This window comes from Vanessa tameamea, chromosome Z (assembly GCF_037043105.1).
Source record: "Vanessa tameamea isolate UH-Manoa-2023 chromosome Z, ilVanTame1 primary haplotype, whole genome shotgun sequence".
NCBI classification, from domain to species: domain Eukaryota; kingdom Metazoa; phylum Arthropoda; class Insecta; order Lepidoptera; family Nymphalidae; genus Vanessa; species Vanessa tameamea.
This window is the reverse complement of record NC_087341.1, coordinates 13,648,199-13,671,153: the sequence shown is the minus strand read 5'-3', so window position 1 is coordinate 13,671,153 and position 22,955 is coordinate 13,648,199. Positions and strand designations below refer to the sequence as shown.

Genomic DNA, 22,955 nt, shown 5'->3' with positions numbered 1-22,955 from the left:
CGTTATTTCCCTAGTTTTAAAATAAGGTTTTATTGAAAAAAATGTGTCGGGATAGCAGTAGTATGAGTAAGTAGCATTATGAGTTATGTAAGAAGATAATATAATTATTTTTTATTTCTATAATTATTCAATAGAACCCGTAAATATTACTAATGGTTCACGTGTAGGATTTATATTTATTCAAATTTAAAGTATTGGATCTCTCACAATCGTCAATGGAATAATAGATGTACCAGTGATAATAATTATAGGTTCCGAAGTAGTTAAATGGTGGTATCTTTAATGTTAGAATAGTTAAACGACAAGTTTTTAGTTGCTATTTTTTTTAAAGAACTGTTATCGGTACATTGTTAAAATACATTATAGATTTTTTTCTAACTGGGTCCAGTATAAATAATCAAAACCATAGCAGATGCAGTCAGATATAGATCGGTTTTTAGTTGTAAACCAACTCAGTATTCACGTTTTAGGTTTGAGATTAATAAAGATGACAAAATACATAATCCATTCATTCATTCGTTGTATCAAGCATAAAATCGACATTGCTAACGACATTGCTCGTCTTCAATAAAATAGTTACATTATTAAATAAAACGTAAATACTACTAACATCAAAAATTTCAATTATATATCCAATGTGAAAATCCACGAATAGCAAACTCAAAGCTCTTTTATAATATATAACATTTAAAGTTATTTACTGGTAAATTATATATCCAGTGTGAAAATCCATGAATAGCAAACTCAAAGCTCTTTTATAATATATAACATTTAAAGTTATTTACTGGTAAATATAAAACAATCTGTGTATTAATACGCAGTGGTATAAATGCCAGTGGTCTTTGTAAAGTCGAATATGTTAAACATAGTTATTTTTCGGTGTGCGGCCTGCATGTACGGGAACGTTTCATAACAAATCTAGTAGCTTACGAAAAAACTGCATAAATATCGTCGGTCAAATATATGTGAAATAATAACGAATGGCGTAACTGAAAGTTATACGGGAATTTATGAAATTTATACCTAAGGTACCTTCAAATGCGATTACTCTTACTACTTTCCTAGCGAGACTACGTTAACGTGTTTGAGTATCTGATAGAAAAAAGGTGGATTATTTATCTTTATCTAGGATATTACAGCTGCCTTAGTTTTATGAGTATAATAAACTTCCTTTAACTTTTACTCGTAGAAGTGGATAAAAAGAGGAGCATCTAAAACTATTCTAGTTTTTAAATTCCACGAGAATGAAGTTGTCGTCACAGTTCTGGTCATAAAAACATGAAAACTTCGTTATTTCAACTCGCATAGGTTAAACGAGCTCATGGAATTGTGATTATGTTCTGAGTCTCATATATAGTGTTGTTAAAATCTTTGGACGTTTTATAATTGATTTCTAGGTCCTGTCAGAGGAAAAGTTTTTTTTTTAAATTATATTATAATCCTTTCAATAAACAGAACCATAAAAAACATAATAAAATATTTATAAAATTAAATGTTTACGATGATAGAACAAACAAATTTATAACATGTGATTAGAGGCAAATTTCAAGTATCTAAGACTATATGGGAAAATCGTTTAAGCTTTGCTCTCCTTTTAGTCTATCCTATATAATATATACAATGCCCGCGGATTTATCTGCAGTTATTTCATTTTGTAGTTATAAGAGTCTTATTGTTAATGAAATAAAATGTTATTGCTGGATAATCGCTTCAAGAGATTCAGATTTTATCTATTACAGACGTACTACAAGCTAAAATACTTTTTTTTATTCTTATAATAAAACATTCCTCCTTATAATAGTAAGTAGTTTTTTTCAATAATTCTTATACTTAAATACTATTTAAAATCCTTGTGCCATAATAACTTTAACTTCAATATAATTGGACTTTCATACAAACTACTATCCCCTGTTTTAACCCCAAAAGGGGATTTATTTCTAAATATACATTATCAGTACACATCCACACCATCCATAGAGCATTAATTTTAAATTTCAAGTCTTACTTCAAAAACATAGAACTTTCATACAAACTTGGTGGAGTTTCGAGTAACCTACCGGGCAAATTTCAAGTTTGTAGGTGTAATAATTTCTGAGATTTCGTGATTAATCACTGTGTCGTATTTCGCTTTTATATATACAGATAATTGCTATGATTGTCTCGCAGAAGAAAACCACCACACACTTGTTAAAATATGATCGGATATTAAGCCGTGCCTACTGACACACCACTTACCCCTACATGTCGCTTTTTATGCCAAAATGTTAGCAGAATCCAACGGTTCATGCAAGAATGGATATAAAATATCCACAAGGACCATAAATCTCATTTATTATGATAGTACGATATAATATAACGTATAACAGCTTTGTTTGTAACACTCATTGATAGAAATAATGAAATACGACGAAAACGCTGAGCGTGACTTGTTTAAAGGGACGACGAATGTGTAGGTTTACGACGAACCATTTTAAAATATTAAATATTCCTTTATCATATCAGACAAATAAATGACTTTTTTCGACGAATTTGTAGTATTTCGTAGAAAATTTATTAATTATTTTTCCGGTAACTTTTGAAAGCCTAACTGTGTAAATAAATACTATTTTATACTTTTCGTATTCATGACGTGTAATTTCAATATATCAATAAACGTATGTTTGGTATGTACTTCAGTAAATAGTGCATATGAAATAGTTGAATTATTATTAAACACATAATATATATGTATATTTAAACGATATATGTACGATAAGATACTATTGAGTTAGTATTGACAACAAAGATATATTTAACTGAACTATATTTTAAAGGGCTGCATAAATGTCTATTTGCATATTATCATGCAATAACGGAAATAATGAAACTTAAATATTAAATACCGGAGTAAATTTGCAATTGAAGTCAATACTTATTCAATTATCGCAACAGAGTTCAGGAGACAGTCAATCAAACTGACCCGGCTTGTTTGTGAGGCCGCAGATATTTAGTTACCAAGTATTGTAATTCCATGGAGGCAAATTGATGATGTCCTTTGGCCGCTGAGGGCAATTGTGCCGATGGAATTAATAATAACATAATTAATAAACGAACTTTCAAAAACATTTCATTCAATGCGATTAGAATGTAACGCCCAAAAACGATGAGGTTCTTCTAAACTTAAACTTTCATTTCGAGGACTATTCGTAGTTAGAGACAGCGCGACATGCACTCATCACGGTAGAGAAAACACTGTTAAAATCCGTCAAGCAGTGTCCCACTTTAAAGTGCTTTAAAGCGCTACTATACTTTGTCTTGAAAACTTTTTTAAAAATTGTATTCGACTTGCATTTCTGAGTAAATTTTATGGAACGAATAAAAAATGTCATCATATTTGGCTTATAAAGTTGGAGATGCGGTCGGGTTTTAAAGCCCGATCGAGATTATTTAAGAGTTTTTATTGTTTGTAGTATTTCAAGTTGTATTTCTTTTTTCCATATTGCGATATCAAGATATAAGCACAAGCAAATATTTTCTGATTAGTTCGGGAACTGGCGAACATTTTGGTGCATGTCACCGTAAACACCCTTAAAATTTAAATTGTAATCTATCTCCCAAGATTGAAAACTCTCGAAGAATCAGTAACATACAATTTTACGCATTATTTTTATATGGATTAAAATTTTTCGATATGAATTTTAGTTAAATTATAAAAACTAAAACTTAATCTAACCGAAAGATCACAAACTATCGAAATTTTCTAGTAAGTTTTATTGTAAGTTGAATAACCCTTCACAATCTTTGCATTTAATATTTAGTCCCATGTTATCGTCGTGATTGCGAGAACGATTTATTCCATACAACTTATATTTTATATAAATTATTTTAAGCCTCCGAAAAGCGGGCATAACATCTTAGTTCCCAATGTTGGTGGCGCATAGGTGATGTAAGGAATGGTTAATATTTCTTACAGCGCCTTTGTCTATGGGCGGTAGTGACCACTTACCATCAGGTGGCCCATATGCTCGTCCGCCAATCAATGCCATAAAAAAAAAAAATAAACATAACTTTTGAAGCGCTTTCAATTCTCAACACGGAGCCCAGATACTAGCAATCTTTTTGTTGTACAATGTCATTAATTGCAGCCCTTCATGCAGGTTGACCCAGTTTCCAATTAAAACGCATTATGTAATTAAAAAATTAAAATAGACTACTACAGAAGACGGAGCCTCGATGTATCCTCTCCGATTTTCATCGCTTTCAGAGGGATTCAGAACATTCGCGTCAGACTAAGACAGGAGGAACGAAAATAGCACTTTCATTTATAAATTCGAAGCGCTGTCACTTGATATTGCATCGCTACCATGAGACGGAGACGTAGGAGACGTCCTTAATGTTTCTTACGGCACAATCATTTATTTATTTATTTATACTTTATTGCACCCAAACTTAAAACTAAAAATTACAATATTGAAACAAAAAGTTGCATGAGGTGCAACAGGTCATCATATTTATAATGTTTGCTTTATGAAAAATTCTAACTTCAGCTCCCTAGGTAGAATAATAATAATGTTAATGATTAGAAATATGCTTAATTGCATACCAAAAATGTAAAATATATAAATAAATATTGCTCGTATAAAAAACAGTCGTATCGCCTAAATAGAAATCTCTTCCTGGCAATCTTTGCGTAGAGCTGAAGTTAAATAAAACGGTAAAGAGCTGTACTTTTGTTAGAAGTGTATTTATTTCTAAAACTAAATAAGTTACCTCATAAAACAATGCTACCTTGTGTTTATCACATAAATGATAAGGCAAGTAATTTATATAAATGCGGAAGAAAAGTGGAACAAGAATACATCCTTGACTATCCAGGGCCCCGAGGGTTCTCCTTCCATTTACATCAACCCTCTGAATCCGATTATAGATACGAAATCAGAAGGTTGAGCGCAGCGTTTCTGATCCCATAGTCATGTAGTTTTATGGCCAGCGTTTCGTTTTGCACACAAAAGGGCCTGAGATAAATCACCCAATATTCCTTAGGCAACCTGTGACCTCTCCTAGACTCCAAATATATCTCTAACAGCCTCAACTCAACAATCCCCCCTACAGATCGGAAGATTTTTCTTTCAATTATTTGAATGTTGTTTTTCATTTCGAACACACCACTATTAAATTTAAATCAAATATTACATTCTTTTTCAATTACGATTCGGTGTAAGTAGGAGATCAACTTAAATGCAAATAAAATACTATCATAGTAGATGAAACACAAAATATAAGCTGAAACCTTTTTTTATGCGATTTATGTTTTGTTCTCATTTATAAAGGACCTGATTACCTACAGATTAAAAATTAAAAATTGCATTTGCACCTATATATCATGAACGTGTGGAATAACGCCTGTAATGTTTGCAGCATTTCCACGTTGAATTGCAATTACGATTATCTGGTCGAAAAATGAACGAGAAAATCTGATTAAGACAGCCGATTGAAAATATTATCATCGGCTTGATTTCTTGCACAATATTTGACTAAAAACATCATTTTTTAAATATTACAAGAGGTTATATTGTTTTAAGTATAACTATGTAGGCGCAAACGTAACGTTTGACTAAAAATTTGTCTGACGTTACAAACGTTTAACTACGTTCATACGTATTGAATTACGTTCGCTTTATTTATTTATTTTTACAATTAAAGGAGACGCTTTAAAATATCACGTGGTATAGATTCGTATCAGTTATAATGATCGTAACGAGTTACACAGCGCCCGATAACCAATAGTTCTTCGATATAGATGACATTAGTTTGTACGACTTATACAAGCTTTTACTGGCTTTTTATCAACGATCAGTAAACACTGCGTGATAAACTGCTATTCCGTAGTGCTGTAGCTGTATCAACCCGAGATTATTATTATAGTGATCGCGTAAACTGATATCGTATCGATGAATAAATTATAATAAAACGTTCGGAAATTGACTGTCTGGCTGGAATTAGATGTATGCAACACATAACAATATATACCTAATTATTGTATCGTGAAAATGTTTATGGGTAGTGGCCCAGATCCAGAATAGTATATCCTTTATATTTTAAAAGATTCCATGAGGATTTTTTTGTCGCGGTTGCTGCGGTTAAGTTATCTGATGTCTGTACCTACATGTTGCGAAGTATACGGATTACTCTCGTAGGAAATACGTATCAATAGTGATGTTTCCCCATGGAAGCTGTCGTAATGACGTGCAATCTAAGCCGAGGTGTAAGTAATACTGGAGGAGTGATTACGCAATTTAGTTATCGAATATGAGTGGCACGTTACATACCGAGTCTGACGTGCAGGCGTTTATAATCGATTTTCTATGAATTTTACCATTTATTCGTATTCTTGTGTTATTTAAATACTACCTTGTTTCAAATAATGAGTTAATTTTGTCTACGACTTATTTTTTTCACGACTAAATATTGTATACGAAACACGTTTTATCATCGAAAATATATGTATGTACGTATGTTATTTCAGATTGTCATTTACGGCAATATTCCGTACTATCGATTGTAGGCACTAACTCTGATAAATTTATGTATCGTTATCATATTGTTATATCGTTGAATCGCTTATTGTGTTCATCAGTTCTCGTGTTAATGATTCGAATTAATTGAGTCATACAAATATAAATATAGGGGCAATTAGCAACATCTCACACTTACAATATAACAACTATATATTCCTGCTTACAATCGAATATTACTCTAATTATCGAGTAATCTTCCATCATTCCCCAGTGAAAGTATTAAATGCATGTTTTTATATTGTTGCAGTTCAAGAAGTCCCAGTGCTGGTAACTCGAGTTGATGTCAATGAAATGAGAATAATGAAGAAGCCGAGTGTGTGTACCGGCCGGTTTCTGACGATGCACAAGCGACGCAAGAAGCGCCTTGTGACCAGATCGCTGCGCCTGGAAGCCGCTCTTCTCGATGACCTGCAGTATGGACAAGTGCAGGCAAGTGGACTACTGACTGACCCATAATGCCGCTCGTATATAATTGTTAACGTAAGTCGTAAAACCTCATTTAAAATACGCGAAGTGATAGCGCCGAAGCGTAGCGTTGCGTTGCCTTAAACGAATAGCTTGCGAGATTACAATTTATGTTTCACTGTTAACTTATCGTCCGTCTAGAGTTTGGGCATTATGTTTCGAGAAGGAAAACAACATTAATCGTCATGGTCATAACTCTGTCCTTCGTGACATAGCGTCGCTTCGATACTCGTTACAAATTTAAATGGGATTTGTTTGTATTCATGACGCATCCGCACGCACTGTCGTCAGTATGTATGTGCATGGGATGTTGACGATCTCGCGTTCCTAGTAGTCCGTGCAAGGACGCCGCGTCGCTCGGGAAATAATTTAATGCCTCTACTAGCCCCTCTTTGATATAGCTAATCATATCTTCATTTTAATATACGTAATAAATGATGAATTAAAAAAACCAGTCATTATATACAAAAAACAGGCCGAGAAATACAAATGAACCGAGAAGGCTGATTTTTGGATATATTGTAGGAGGATCTTAGAAAATTGTCGACCTCGATTTCCTATGTGTGTTCGGCGCCATCTTGAAAAAAGTGTTGAATCGAGTGTGCGAGAAATGCCAAAATGAAGAAATGCGGTTCTGCCTGTGAGTGCAGCAATGCTGGGATTGTGTGCTCAGTCATCCGTTTCAGACAAACGACCACGTCTCAAGAGTCAACGTTCACCTCTATGAGGATGATCGCAACTCTTCGACGATTGAAAAATTAATGTGAACCATTGAAAAGGAGAAGAATATAAATTTAAAAAAGACGTTTACAATATAAAAGTATAATTTTTATTTAAAGAAACGGTTGTGTAGGTGTCAGCATGTTCTACAAGGTTGGTAATAGACCATTTCTTAATATATGGATAACAAGAGAAAGGTGAAAATAGAAAAAAACGTCGTAGCCTCGATATCACAATAAACATCAACGGTAGGTTAAAAATGTATAGGACCTAAATTGTAGAGCCTAAATGAAGCAACAAAAAAGTATCTCATAATAATTCTCGTATCACGACTCAAGTCGAGTTATCGCAAAAAATACGAAATTCAACACTTTTTTCAAGATGGCGTCGAACGCACATAGGAAATCGAGGTCGACAATTTCAAGTTAAGCTTTTCTAAGGTCCCACTAAAACATATCCAAAAATCAGCCTTCTCGGTTCATTTGCATTTCCAAATGTATATAATGACTGGACTACGTTGACATCGTGAGATCACGGTAATTTTAAAAAGTTTATAGAATATATTGTTTCGACGCATCGTCGGTGTATAGATGTAAATAGTGCCCATAAAATTATACGAATTATTTGTTTATCCATCCAACAAAATATTCAACAAAAATGTTTTATCTAAATCAAGCGTAACCCAACTTATTTTCATAAGAATATGGTGACTTCGAACACTATTAATATAACCAAAGCTAGTGTTTACGGCCGGCTGGTACGTAGTTATGAGGAAGTGACGGTTTATTTTATGTTTTTATTTTTGCGACAGATTTTACACGGCTGTTGGAAATTGCTTGCTAATATTTAATACTCTACGGAGCATAATTCTTGGTTACTTTGTTTACCGGTTTGTAATGTTGATTTGCCATGTATTTTTGTATACGTTAATTGCGAATTATATAATAGCATTGCGACTTTTTTAGAAGTGGTAATGTAATATGATTTCGCTGTGTTTATATATGTTTACAAATGAAATTAAGTATTAATGATGTCCTGCTTGTTTACAGTGTATCCTCAAACAGTCAGTGACGTGGAAGTTCAATGCCTTTACGTTAGAAAACGTCTCCGGTGGTAATGTTCCTTTTTCATATTTATGTGGTTTCCGTTCTTTTTTCAAAAATCGTGACCTGTTTTACTTTCATTGATTTATTTACATAAGAATAATTAATATTCAGTCCTTATATATATACAAATATGAATTCATAATAGTTACAGTATAAATCTTGACCGCGTCCCATGGTGGCGAGAATGCTAACAGCATTTCCCCGTTGAATCGCAAAAAACTTCACTTTAATTTTAAGAATAATTTTCGTTTTTGCAATAATTTATGTATTTGTTCAGTTAGAATAACGCAACAAGCAAAAGGTACAAACACGAATATGGCGGAAATATAAAATATTTTTAAATTTTTCTTTGTAATTTAATATTATTGTATCGATACTGTATTATATTATGATTGATAACGAACGCTAACAACTGGTTTCGAAGCAATACTTTGTGCTTTATACTCTTGTTTCCAATGGTTCGAACTGCGTCGGAATGATATGACATGAGTGGTATTTTACTATTATTCCTCGCTGGAAATGATAGCGATCACCAATGTATTTACGAAATTTTATCTGTTCACCCGTTCGAGTATTGAGTAACAAAACTTCAAAACGTAAATTTCTCATGTAAAGTATATAACATATGAATTATATTGAAAAAAAAGCAAGATATAATTTAAACATACGTTGATACCACATGTTGGTATGAATAGTATGGTAGTCAACTTTAGTGGTACCATATGTTTTATTTTATAAATACAATATTTTAATTTTTTTTATGAATGTAAATTATATAGATTTTATTATAAGAAATAAATATTATTATTATAATATTTATGAATTTACCGTTCCATAATAAAATATTTACAGGATTCTGTGAATAAGTGCTTGTAGTTTAGTTACTGTAAGTACAGCTCGCGGAGCACGTGACGCGAAATAAATTTATTTTAACTACCGTAAAAGCCATCGAGTGAACCGCGCAATGGATCGACTTGAATATAATTCATACTAGTTTGTATCCAAAGTTTTGTTAACATTCTTCTACACATTAATATTGAAACTGTAAAAATTATACTTCTTAGAATTTAGAAGAAAATCTAAATACATTTTTACTAACACGACAAGACCTCAGCAGACTTATACGATTATATTAATAGTTATAGAACAGCAATAATAGGTTTGTAATGTGAGACGAGATAGAACAACAATCTTGCTGATAACATTTTTTGCATAATTACTCACACGTCGGTTTAATATTAAAAGGGATTTCAAATGTATAACAATGTCTTTCTAGACCTTAAAAAAAAGCAGAAATGTATGAAACGATAAATTATTACCATCATTTATATTATTATTGAATAGGTACTATTCTACATCCCCTCATAAAGAAAACAACTTTACTTTTAAAATATTCTAGTTTGTCTTTTGCATGCTCCGTCCCCCTTCTTCGGAGAATAACTAAAGATAAGGAAACTTAAAACAACCCCAGTGAACAGTAAAGAGATACGATTTAAAAACCGAGTTACGTGGACGATATCTCGTATGCGACCTATCATATTATATATTTTATAAATATAAATGTACGGAACCAACTACTCACAGTAAAAAAAGATCTTAACCATTTATTGATAAATATTATTAACTGTAAAGTGATTTATCGTCACTACGAGCGAACACATCTAGGTTAGCTAGTCTATTTATATTAACATAAAATAAGTTTTTAGTATACCCTTTATAGTAGAAAAATATGCATTATTTTATTCAATTATCTGTTTAATTACAATACCCACTCGTAAATTGATCAAATTAATCAATATGATCAGTCGCCATCCTAATTAAGACCACTTACTGATAAATAATCGAATCTAATTGATAAGACATTGGATAATACGAGACTTATATAGAAGCTATTGTTGACTTAAGTTACATTTATTCATTGTTGAACGTTTATAAGTACTAATATAAATAAATATCAAACAAGGTCGTCTGAAATAAAAAAATATCGTTGTAGAAATTAGGCTCATAACCCACTTATTTATGTAAAAACATGTATGTATTATGTATGTGTTACAGTCAAAACTTATTTCGGGACAAAACTACTGTTAACCGGAATAAATGGCCAAGGATTATTGCTGTTTACTAAAAGTACTTTGATGAAGCGAACGGTACATTAAATTCTCTGATACCAACTGCCAAAGCCTGAAAAACCAGCTCAAACTATCCGTATTTTGGGAGGCATCAGAAGATCGCTTGTGCATGCACCGTGACGTCCAGATGGTCGAATAAAAATACACGTCTATTCAGAAATGATATTTCAGGTAAATACTGTCTTTTACCGAGAAAGAGTACTGACTATAGCACGAATATTGTACTAAACCATAGAATCTATTTTAATGAAATTCGACGAGATAACGATAATCTGGCGTCAACGTACATTCGTTATAACTTTGATTTATGACATATGAAAGCAGTACAAACAATTTCATATTTACAATATTAGGGAAAGCTCTTCCAAAGAATTAAATTATATACGTAATTTTTGGAACGAAAATTTGAATTTTACGCGGCTTATAGTGAAGTGAAATGGCAGAAATCGTCACAAGGAAAATGCGTCGTGCCCTCTCCAGGTGACCTTTCCCTGTGTTTATGTTGTATGTATAAGGTTCTATATGACATTGTTTAAACTTATTTTATGTTTTAATTCACACGAGATTTTACAAAAATTTTATTCTTGCCATTTAATTATTCTTTAAAGTCGTTAAATTTTTACCCTCTGTCCTTTATTTAATATATAATATAATATTTCAAAAGCATTTTCGTTAAAACCGAGTGTCCTACAAAACAACTCTTTTTTTTAGAAGGCAGTTTTTCTTGTTTTTACTTACTTTTACTATTATGAATCTCTACTGTACTGCGTTAAACGATATATTTTAAACAGTAAATTTGCAGTCGATTTTCGTCATAATTTTCTAGTATATTAATTATTTCGCCGTAGGAAGTTAAATTTAAAATTAATTGCAAAATTAGGTACAACTACTGCATTATAATTTGACTACCACACAACATTTAATGTTATAATGCGTATTACGAATAAATTAATTTTTAATTACACTTTCAATCAGTTTTAAGCGTTTTAAAGCTTCAAATCGATCATGAATTTTGCAACGAAAAAGAACCGTAAAACAGACAGATAAGTAAGATATTTCATAAAAACGTGTTTAAAACTGAAATGCGAGTAAAACTCGATGACTGCAACAAGTTTTATAGCACAAGATTATGTGATGCGATATCCGATTTTAATGAACCTTAATATTTACCGCTAATGTAACATGATCTTTGTAATTAATTTTCATAATTTATACCGCTCGTTAGTAATTAAAACAACGTGAAATTGAAAATAAATAAGGCGCTATTCAAATGAACACAGGATATGTTTAAAAAAAAATCAATTCCATATAGTATATTCCATATAGTATAGTATATATATATGTGTAAATTCCATATAAACCATCTTAGACACCAATAGGGAATCATTTCAACCATAATTAATCATCGGGCCACTTAGCACATACTACTGATATGAAATTTCATAGTTTCAACAGCGTTACATACAGTAACGCAAAGCACTCTTGTCGGGGACAATGAAGATTTATTTAAAAAAAAATATCAGAAAAAGATTTTTACGACGAACCAGTTATTGTCATACAGTTATTATATGAGTGCGAACTTATTTTTACATTCTATTATTCGACACAATGAGACAGCCTTATATTTGCAAAGTAGCGTCTCTGCAAAACAGAAAATTGGCAACCTTATTGTTATCAACACATATTATAGATAAATTTACCTTTAGTTGTCAACAAAATATAACATAACATCTTAGGTCGATGGCGCATTGGCGAAAACAAATGTTTTAATGTTTAATATTCGTTACAGCACCTTTGTCTATGGGTGGTGACGACTGGCCATCAGGTGGCCCATTTGCTCGTCCGCCAACCTATAACCATAAAGAAAAAACAATACCATAATATTTACAATAAGAGGTGCATAACCAACACAATATTATAAATATTATTTCCAACAATTCTGAAAGCCTCATCTCACTGTGAAAAAGCTTATTTAAAGCATTACGAAACATATGAAAGATAATTAACAAAACACTGAACCACTTCAATCACGAGTTCACTCTACTGGAAATTTCCTTCACTTGTTTATTGATATTATATTTTTTTTGTTAGCGACCTATCTAAAATTTCGATTATAGAAAACAATCTTAGGAAGTAATTTAACTTGAACTTATTTCGCCGATTTAAAATTGACGATATGATCTCTGTTTAGAGTTCCGAGGTTTTGTTCTTAAAGTTACTAAATGGAAAAAAAAAAACAATTATATAAAGGTTATCATAAGAATTGACATTCACATTGCTTCACATTATTATGCTCAGTGAGATATGAAATGTAAAACATGGATCGCAATTTCAGTGGAAATATGGTCAAATGACATGTATCCATTGGAGCAAGTGGAATAAACGCCTAATTTCTCCGTAAGTGGAGGAGAGGCTTTTGTTCAGCATTCGGACATATAAACGCTGTGACTTTATTCTTTATAATGCTGTAACTAATTCAATCCGTTACAAGTTTTAAAATTGTTAATCGACACATTTCAGTACTCGAACTCACTTGAACGGCGTCTACATAACAAAGCAATTACCGTTTGCTTGCACCACTTAATTTGTCATTTCGGTGTTAATTTGCAAAAATAATAATAAGACTGAATAATATTTTTTTCTTTTTAACGAGAATTTTATTTGTGTTAATTAATGAAAGAGTTTCAGTATTTTCTATGAAAATTGCAATAAGAATGACTTATGATAATGAATAAAAGTAATTATAAATAGTCAACTGATAATTATATCTGAAACAATCATTTCATTTTGTATTAGCAAATGATGGTGCATCTTCTATTTATAAATTTGAATCACATTTTTTAAATGATCTTATTTAGTCATTAAAAAAGACCTAAACGTAACAGACCGACCGAAGCTGTATAAATGCTGAAGAGGATTATTTAAAATAAAAATATAGTAGGGTCTTTTTTTTATTTCTTATTTTCATTTAGGAATCTGGAATTTGGTAGTCGACAGGGGTTATAATCCTTTACCTCGTTTAGCACGTAAAGCTTAAACAATGCATTACGCCCGAACCCTTTCCGGTTGCATCGGATTTGCCGTCCTATCGGATTTTGTGATGGAATGGCTAGTGAACCTTGTGAATGCCTGCTATGGCAGAAATAGGTCAAGAGAACATAATCAGCATCGTTTATGTCTTCATATTAATGTGTACTTGGTTTTTTGGGAAGCGTCATGATCTAATAAAATTATAGTGCAAATACCTATAATTACAAAATTTGTTCGATGTGATCACTCGATCATTTTAACATTATATAAGCATAGCATAAGCTGCGTGTAAATTTCCCACTGCTGGGCTAAGGCCTCCTCTCCCTCTGAGGAGAAACTTTGGAGCATATTTCACCACGCTGCTCCAATGCGGGTTGGTGGAATACACATGTAGCAGAATTTTGTTGAAATTAGACACATGCAGGCTTCCTCGAGATGTTTTCCTTCACCGTCGAGCACGAGATGAATTATAAACACAAATTAAGCACATGAAAATTCAGTGGTGCTTGCTTGGGTTTGAATCCGAATTCATCGGTTACGATGCACGCGTTCTAACCACTGGGCAATCTCGGCTCACATAACATTATAATGTCACCTTAATAGTAAAATGTTTCATATAATATAAGAATGAAGTTGGTATATTTTTTGTGTGTTATATGAAATATGAATATAATTTTTAAGACCCTGCAAATGTCCTACTGCTGGGTTTATACTCAGACAAGGCCTTTGCCTTCTATTAAGAAGAAGATAATTACACGACACAATTGTATATATCTCTTTTAAGTTTAATGTACTCTATGTACATTTCGACGTCGTTGTTACAAAGAAGATCTCGGTTGCTAAGTAAAGTGTTTGTATTGACATAAGCAGTATACAGTATATGTGACACTATTAAGTTCGAATAATTAGCTAAGCGTCTTCCAGTGCTACGATAAGTTCCATTAAGACTAATTCTTTAGCAAGATTTCGAACATTGAATAAAAGTATTGCTGAAATATCGTTCGTATATATTCACTTTGAAAAATGTCGTATCGCATATGCTTTATATATTTTAATTAAAATATCGAGCACGTATTGTGTTTCAAGATAAATGTATTTACCAACGTGAAGTCGTTATTTAAAATCGGAATTTTTGGGATCTTTTGCATTTCACTCCCTTGGTGGCGGCGCTTTGTGCAAGCCCGTTTGGGTAGTTGTGTTCCGGTTTGAAGGGTGAGTGAGCCAGTGTAACTACAGCCACAAGGGACATAACATCATAGTTCCCAAGACTGGTGGCGCATTGGTGTAATGTAAGGAATTATTATTATTTCTTACAGCGTCAATGCCTTTGGGTGGTGGTGACCACTTACCATCAGGTAGCCCATTCAGCCAAATTATTACATAAAAAATATATATTATAATTAAAAATATAAGCGTTTTCAGCGAAGTAATATTAATAAGGCTCCATATGTCCATAGACGCTGGCACTATGAGAAATATAAATCGCCCCTTACATGAGGTCTATACTTGTAGTTACACTGACTAAATTAACTTACAAACCAAAACTGAACGAAGATTGTCAATGAATGAAGAAACAAGTCATATTTTAAATGAATGTGAATATTACTGTACTCGTTCTTTCAAAACAAAATTTCGTTCAATTCCTTTACGGTATTGTAACAATTAATCATTTGAAAACGTAGCGCAAAGCAAACGTGAAGAGCAAACATTGCAAGACTTCAAGCGATTATAGAATAATAGACAAGGTGAAATTAACACAAATTATTCCATCATAACAATATCTTCTACTATCCTAACAATAAGTACTCATCCTATTCAAAATCATACATGAGTACGTACCGTTTCGTTTGTGTTGTATTGCATTGAGTTATAACTTAGTTTTAGCTGAACAATCAAGTTAGTCGTATTAAACTTTACATGATATATAAATTAAATAATGTATAAATATAATTTAGATCATTCGTGACGTATTTACGCAGCTAGCCTATTTTAAAAACAGTGTATTTACTTGTATGAGCAATCTACGAATCAATAGCAATTATGCTTAAATTATGAAGAAAAAGTCTTGTTAGGCCGAAACATCTTAAAATTGAATATCAAAATAACCATGATATACGATATATTTTTGAAGGAAGATGTATCTGTGTCTTTTTATTGGGTGTCATGCGTTAATTTTTTAAAGCCTACAAACAAAGAATTACAAAAATTTGCGTAACACTTATATAATCTCAATCAATTTATACATTGAATAAAATAATAAAGCTATTCTTAGAAAAAAGGTAATATCAAAAGTCTTAATCTTATATAACATAACCACGGTTTCATACTAAAAGCTAAGTTTAACTGTTACTTAAGCATTATAGTATATTGATTTAAGGATTTAATATATCTAAATATTATATGAAATATGATCAAATTTATAAAAATAAAAGTAAACAATTAAGACGAAAATATCTTCTCTGGACAAAATTAAATAATGTTACGTTTTTTTCATTTATTGAAACTAGTATCTTTTTCTTTAATGAAAATCGAATCGCCTTTATTTGAACGTAAGTAATTGACGGAAACTTTAAAACTAAAAATGCTAGGGATGTGAGACTCCTTTAAGGAGGTCTTGAAGCTTAATCCACCACGCCGTGCCAATTCGAGTTATTTGATATATTTGCAAGCGAATTTCATACGACTCATGTAGACATGTTCTGGGTGTAGTCCTTAAGCGCCGAGTTGAATTAAAAGAATATGAAAATTTAGTTACGCATTTTTTAAGTAATTATGAGGTGCCTACCTAATCTGATGTTGTGTGGTCACCACCGCCCATAGATGGTACTGTCAGAAAAATTAACCATTCCTTACATCGCCGATGCGCCATTAACCTTGGCAACCAAGATGATATGTCCCTAGTGTATGTAGTTACACTGGTTAAATCACCCTTCAGACTGGAACACAACAATATTTGGTATTACTGTTTGGCGTCAGAATATCTGATGAGTGGGTGGTATATACCCAGACGAGCTTGCACAATGCCTCACCACCAATTATACGCATGCCCGTCTTCGCCAATATTAATCGTAATCGTAGTTTCAAAACGAAGTTGTTACAAGTTACGTATTTAAAGGTCAAGTATTTATTAATAAAACATAATAACCCTTGGAATGATAAAGTTATTTCGACTTTCCGTAGAAATTAATTTAGTATAAGCTGTTTGGAACAACTACTTTATGTTAAAGCCACAAGTCAATCCAGTTCAATTTGTTCTCTCGGAGGCGACGTGGCTGTAGATTAGCCTTCATTTCAGTCGATGTTGTTCTTTATCTTAGACATATTTTAGTCACATTGACTTTAATTATATATAACCTTCTTTTATATGGAGCCGACCTCTTTTTTATAGCTTTAAATAATACGAAAGTTAACCAAAAAAAATTATGATTTGCATGAGTGAGATTAATGATTAATTATCCGAATGCGGGTGTTAAATATCCATTCATTAAAATTTAATAGGAATATAAAGTGAATTGCATTTAATTGATTATTTTTAAAATGAAAATAATATAAAAGTTTTAAAAATAGTTTTTCAATACTTTACATGAACCTATTTCATATAATAATAATTAGTAGTTAAATTATAGTGAATATTTAATTATTCACATGTTTCGTCGTCGTTTAAATAACTTATCTTACCTATATAGTTAATGTATGCCACGTGGTTTTTTATCATAATTCTAATTCAAAAGACAGCCTATTGGAAATCCTGAAAGATAATTTTCTTTTATCAATTTCTCTTCCTTATTTTTAACCATTGTAATGTTAACAAGCACTGTAAACAATGTTTTAAAAAGATCATTTATCAAATAGAGTGCTTACTTCGACCAAGTGTTTTGAAGTATATTTATTACAATAATTTATTAAGTAGATATTTCCAAAATATACAGTAGCTTATATATACACTTCGAGTAGATAAATAATTCTTATTAATAATTCATAATTTAAGAACGTTGCTTTATTTCCCGCTCAGGTTGTTTCAGATTTGAAAGATGAATGCACTTATAGTTAGATGTATGAAGAACAGAGCAGTTGAGATCGATTTGGTTTCGCGTTCAGTGTAACGAATAGTTCTTGCAAAACGCGAAATCGACTCGAATATGTTACCATGATAAATTATTATATTTTTCTTTTTTATATTTCTTGAAAGCAATTTTCCGATACTGTTATTTATACTACGATTAGTCAGAGATTATAGTCGGATATATATACCTGTATATATATATAGCCGCAGAGCATTAACGACTAAGGAAATGTGGCCAAAATAAATAAAAAATATATAGAAGAGATTTAATTTTTTTTGAGATAATATACTATTATTATTATAATAGTATTAGTATATAATATACCTTACGTGCCACGCAATGCTAAGGGAAGATAGCATAGAAGACCTCCGTACCGCTTGTCGTCACGGTAAACGATTTAGTCTTATTCCCGAGACTCTTCTGTAGTCGATTAAAACTCTGTTTTGGTTTCTTTTACGAGGTAAATGCTGCAAAAACCAAAATTACGTTTGACATATTGTTGTTCATAAACTTCTTTGTTTACATAAATTAAATTAGTAACTCTAAAATTCAATTTTAAATGTGTCATGTTACGCTAAACGTTTTTGCCATTAAAAATATAAATGTGAAAATGGGAGCCAAGTTCAAGAGTAAAAATTTGCGTTCTTGACTTCGCAGACAAAAAGAAACAATCAACATGATTCTGATTCTTTTCTGTTGCCTGCAGCTGGACAAGTTAATTTTTTGATTTATATATTAGTCAGTCAGTAATAAAAAAGCCGATCTTAAGACGTTATTATCACAATAACCTTTAGAGCTGTATTTATGAAAGTAAGGAATTTTAATAAATAAACAAATTACAATGTGCATATGTTAACAAATTTCGGGTTATCAAGGGGTCAAAGTTAGCTCCAGGTGGTTCATGATATATGGAATACGGCTGCTGCGTGGCCAGATATTATTTGTTGGCTTGAACTTGGCTTGACACGGTGCTGCGTGCCTAGATGTCAACGTTATTTTAACGTGTAATTTAAAGCAATCGCAAAACACTGTGAGTGAGTGGCTTTTCGTTGTTTGTTGGCTTTGTTTTATTTTATAACGTTGCGAAAGTTCCTTTATGCCAGATTCAGCGATATATAATTTTCTTTACCTATTTAGGCATACATAACTAATACCTCAGAATAATTACACATATCGAATTCGAAATTATTTTGGATATACGTAGTAATCTTTTACGAACATTCTTGTCCTCATACTGTTCAAGTAAATATCATAATTGATTATTCCTCTTGTGGTCCATTCGGTCGATCGAAAACAAACGGAAGTCGAGCAATTCATTTTAACTAAATTGATCCCTCGATGTCGACTTTGTTAATAAAGAAATGAATACATGAATTGTGGAAATAGACTGTTTTAGTATGTCATATGAAATTAGATCTTAAAACAACAGTTTTTGAGTTGCATTTCATTTTCAATTTAGAATTGAATCGGTTTCAAAATGCGACAGATTTACAGAATAGTTGATGGGAATTTCGTTGGTAGGATTGGAATTTGATAGATTTTAGTGTGCTACCATTTAATCTCCCCTTTCATAGTTTTCAATCAAACCACATTTCAGTTAAGTTAAAAATCACTTTTATTTACGTGAAACGGTTATCGGTTTTCATATTAAATATAATAGTGTGAAACGAATTGGTGAAGTGAGGTATCTATAGTTGTACTTTTTGTAATCATTACTTCAATTTCTAGTACAACCCACCAAGGTTTTATTTAACACATTTTTTGCGGGTGAATGTGAGGTGGTATAAAATGAATTAGTTACTTATTCTTCTATATCACAAACGATCTGAATGATAACTGTCTTTAGTCACAAGTTAGAAGTTGATATGCCCGTGCCGTACAGCCATTTATTATTATTTCTATGTATATTATTTAAAAATACCGTGTTTTTTTTTTCGAATGTTAAATCAATCACGAAAGAAAGATATAAATTAATGTTTAACTAAATTACCTCTAAACCAGTGATTCTCAAAGTGGTCCAGGTGGGCCCCCAGGGGTCCACGGGAGACTTGCTGGGGGTCTACGTAGGCGTGAATAAAAAATGGGGGTCCATAAGATGTTAATGGGGGTCCACGAAAATTTATCTGCTTTTGATAGTAAAGAGCAAAAATGTAAGCATAGTTTTTATAAGGGCCTACCTACATTGTTTTAAGTACCTAACTAAGCAGATAATATTTTAATAAAGCAAACTTGCGTATTCGATATTACGTACAATTTCGTGGACAGGCTTGCAAAGCGCTATCCGCCCGACAATGCTTAATGCTCGTTCAGACATGAACTTGATCACCACATCAAACTCCTTTATTCAACATAGAAGCATTACAATTTCTTATTGATGGTCAAATTAAACACTACCTATTTAAAAAAGAAAATTTATATCAGTGTTTGCTAGTTCCGGAGAAAAGTAAGTATCTACTTTTTTTTTGTTATAGTACTTAAGTATTTTGTTTACGTGTACTAGTCTGTTGATCACAACTGATTGTATAGATAGGTAACTTAGTAACTTACAGATATTTTAATTGTCCTCTTTCGATTTGAAGACAAACACAGCACGTTATATTCAATTGTTTTTTCACGAGAGAAGCACTACCTCTTTAAAAAGACCGAATAAGCAATATTGCAGAGCAATTAATTTTGTAATTCTTCTTGCAAATAACTACTAATTTTATAAAACAATAATTTCACAATCATTTTAAATTGATTTTGAAGTAACTATTTTATCAAAACTATTCCTTTTCGGAAAGAGCGAGCGGTGCGCGGGCGACGGGAAAAGGGCGGGGCTTGAGCTTCGATGCCAGTTTGTCACATTTTAAAAATGAAGCCGCAGATAAAAAATACGCAAATACACGGAGCGCGTGAACTCGTTGATTTGATGAAATGTTAGTTATCGTTTTTATGGACAATTTTGGGATTTCGACTTTTATTTTTTCCTACAAAAATATGACCAGTATTCGATACTGAGTACACCAATTTTTATTTGTACTATTAAAAATTAGTGGTAAATTAGGTACTTTAAAATTGATACCGTTTTGTGAAAACGTCTTCTTACAATATCTCATTACTTATAGCAAAATCTGGAAAACCGCACACTATCGGAGAACAATTAATTTCACCCGCTGTTTAAGAGGTTTTAAAAACTGCGATATGCGACGAAAATGATGAAGACTTCCAATGACTGCTCTTACATACTGAAGTACGCTCGTTGTCGAAAGGTGCATGCTTAACGAAATTTTACTCTGTTTTCGATTCCGTATTAGAGTTCCAAAAAGTAGAGATCCAGATTTAAAAGAAAACTTGATCAAATTCAAAGCAGACAGACAGACAGACAGAGAAAAATTTAATGATATTAACTTGCAGTTACAAGGTGACAGCCTGAATTTAATAAAAACAAAGGGGAAAATTTCGGCTTTTCTTGGGAAATTGAAATTTATGAAGCAAAATTAGTCGGCGCGAATTCTCTTAATTATAAACTTGTCGCAGGTAGAATGTATTGATGAGGATATCCATACCTACAGTCAACATTTAAGTGCTCTGCATGATGACTTCAAAACAAGTTTTGAAGATATGCTGACGATGGATATACCACCATGGATCATAAATCCATTTGATGAAACGGAAGTGGCCAATGTTTTATTATAAGAGGAGCTGCTCAAGCTAAGCACCAATGAGGAGCTGAAGGTGAAATTTAGAAAAGGCTACCAAACATTTTGGCTGCAAGCAGAAAAATTTCCTGGACTGTGGGAAATCGCAAGAAAAATTTTAATAGATTTTCCCTCGTCATACCTTGTCGAAAGGAGATTTAGTGCCGTTACAAACCTCTTAACAAAAAAGGAGCAAATTAAACATCACAGAGCGGGGGGATTTGCGGTTATTGCTCACAAAAATAAAGCCAAACATTGATCGTTTGCTGACACGTCATCAAATACATCCTTCCCATTAATTAAAATTATGACCTGAACCTATATTACCGTATTAATTTTTTCTTGTAATTCTATTCTTTTAATAAATAAAGTGTTATAAAATGTTCCATTTTTCGTTTTTATTTTACCTATCGGAATATAGGGACAGTACTCAGAAGCGACACAATTTTTATTTTTTGGCGATTTTAAGAATGTGGTAGAAATGTAGCAGCAGGGGGTCCACCGAAACCAGTAAAATTTTGAAAGTGGTCCACGAGAAAAATAAGTTTGGGAACTACTGCTCTAAACAATGTTTGTAAGGAAGGTCGGTAGGACTAACGAAACGAACTAGAAATAAATTAAATGCTGTCCACGTTATTGGTAATTTTTATATACTCTTTAAATCATTTTAATTTGAGTGTATCGTGTAAGCGTTTATTTTCACTTGAAGTAACAGCAACAGCCCACTGGGGCTGGGCTCTTCACCGGTTTGAGAGATCTGGAGGAAAACATTTACAGCTAATTCTACTAAGCAATTCATTCAAGTACAGTATATACGACCTCGGCGGAATTATTAGCTAGTATTGTAAATTACGTAAATAAATAGTTGATAAAAAGTAACGTAAGTAGTCAGCGATCTTGATGCAGTTAATGAGTTCTTGCAATAAGCCGAAGATATAAATGACAATGTTCTCACAGAACTATAGAACTAGTATTTAAATTATAAAACATAGAGTTGAAATTAGGAGGAAACCTCCGCTTCTTAAAAATTCTTCTTAAAAACAGACAACGCCTTTTTCACTTCAAAGAAATCGACACGTTGAAAGTGTTATTATTTTTAATACACCAAGTTAAATGTATAGGGTACACGTTTTCGGGAGCAGACAAACATCCATCCCCCTGAAAACGTACAAATGTTTAAATTTGTTTTTAAATTTCCATGGGC

The 22,955-nt window shown here is 32.2% G+C and overlaps 1 protein-coding gene across 2 annotated transcripts in view; it reads left to right on the top strand.

Annotated features, from left to right (window-relative positions):
* LOC113402499 (3',5'-cyclic-AMP phosphodiesterase 4A-like) overlaps positions 1–22,955 on the top strand; it is a 146,232-nt gene that overhangs the window by 41,660 nt on the left and 81,617 nt on the right. For both annotated transcript variants that reach the window (XM_026642780.2, XM_026642788.2), the window contains exons 3-4: positions 6,805–6,986; positions 8,792–8,855. In XM_026642780.2, coding sequence (XP_026498565.1) covers positions 6,805–6,986; positions 8,792–8,855 — 246 coding nt within the window. The remainder of the gene's footprint in view (positions 1–6,804; positions 6,987–8,791; positions 8,856–22,955) is intronic.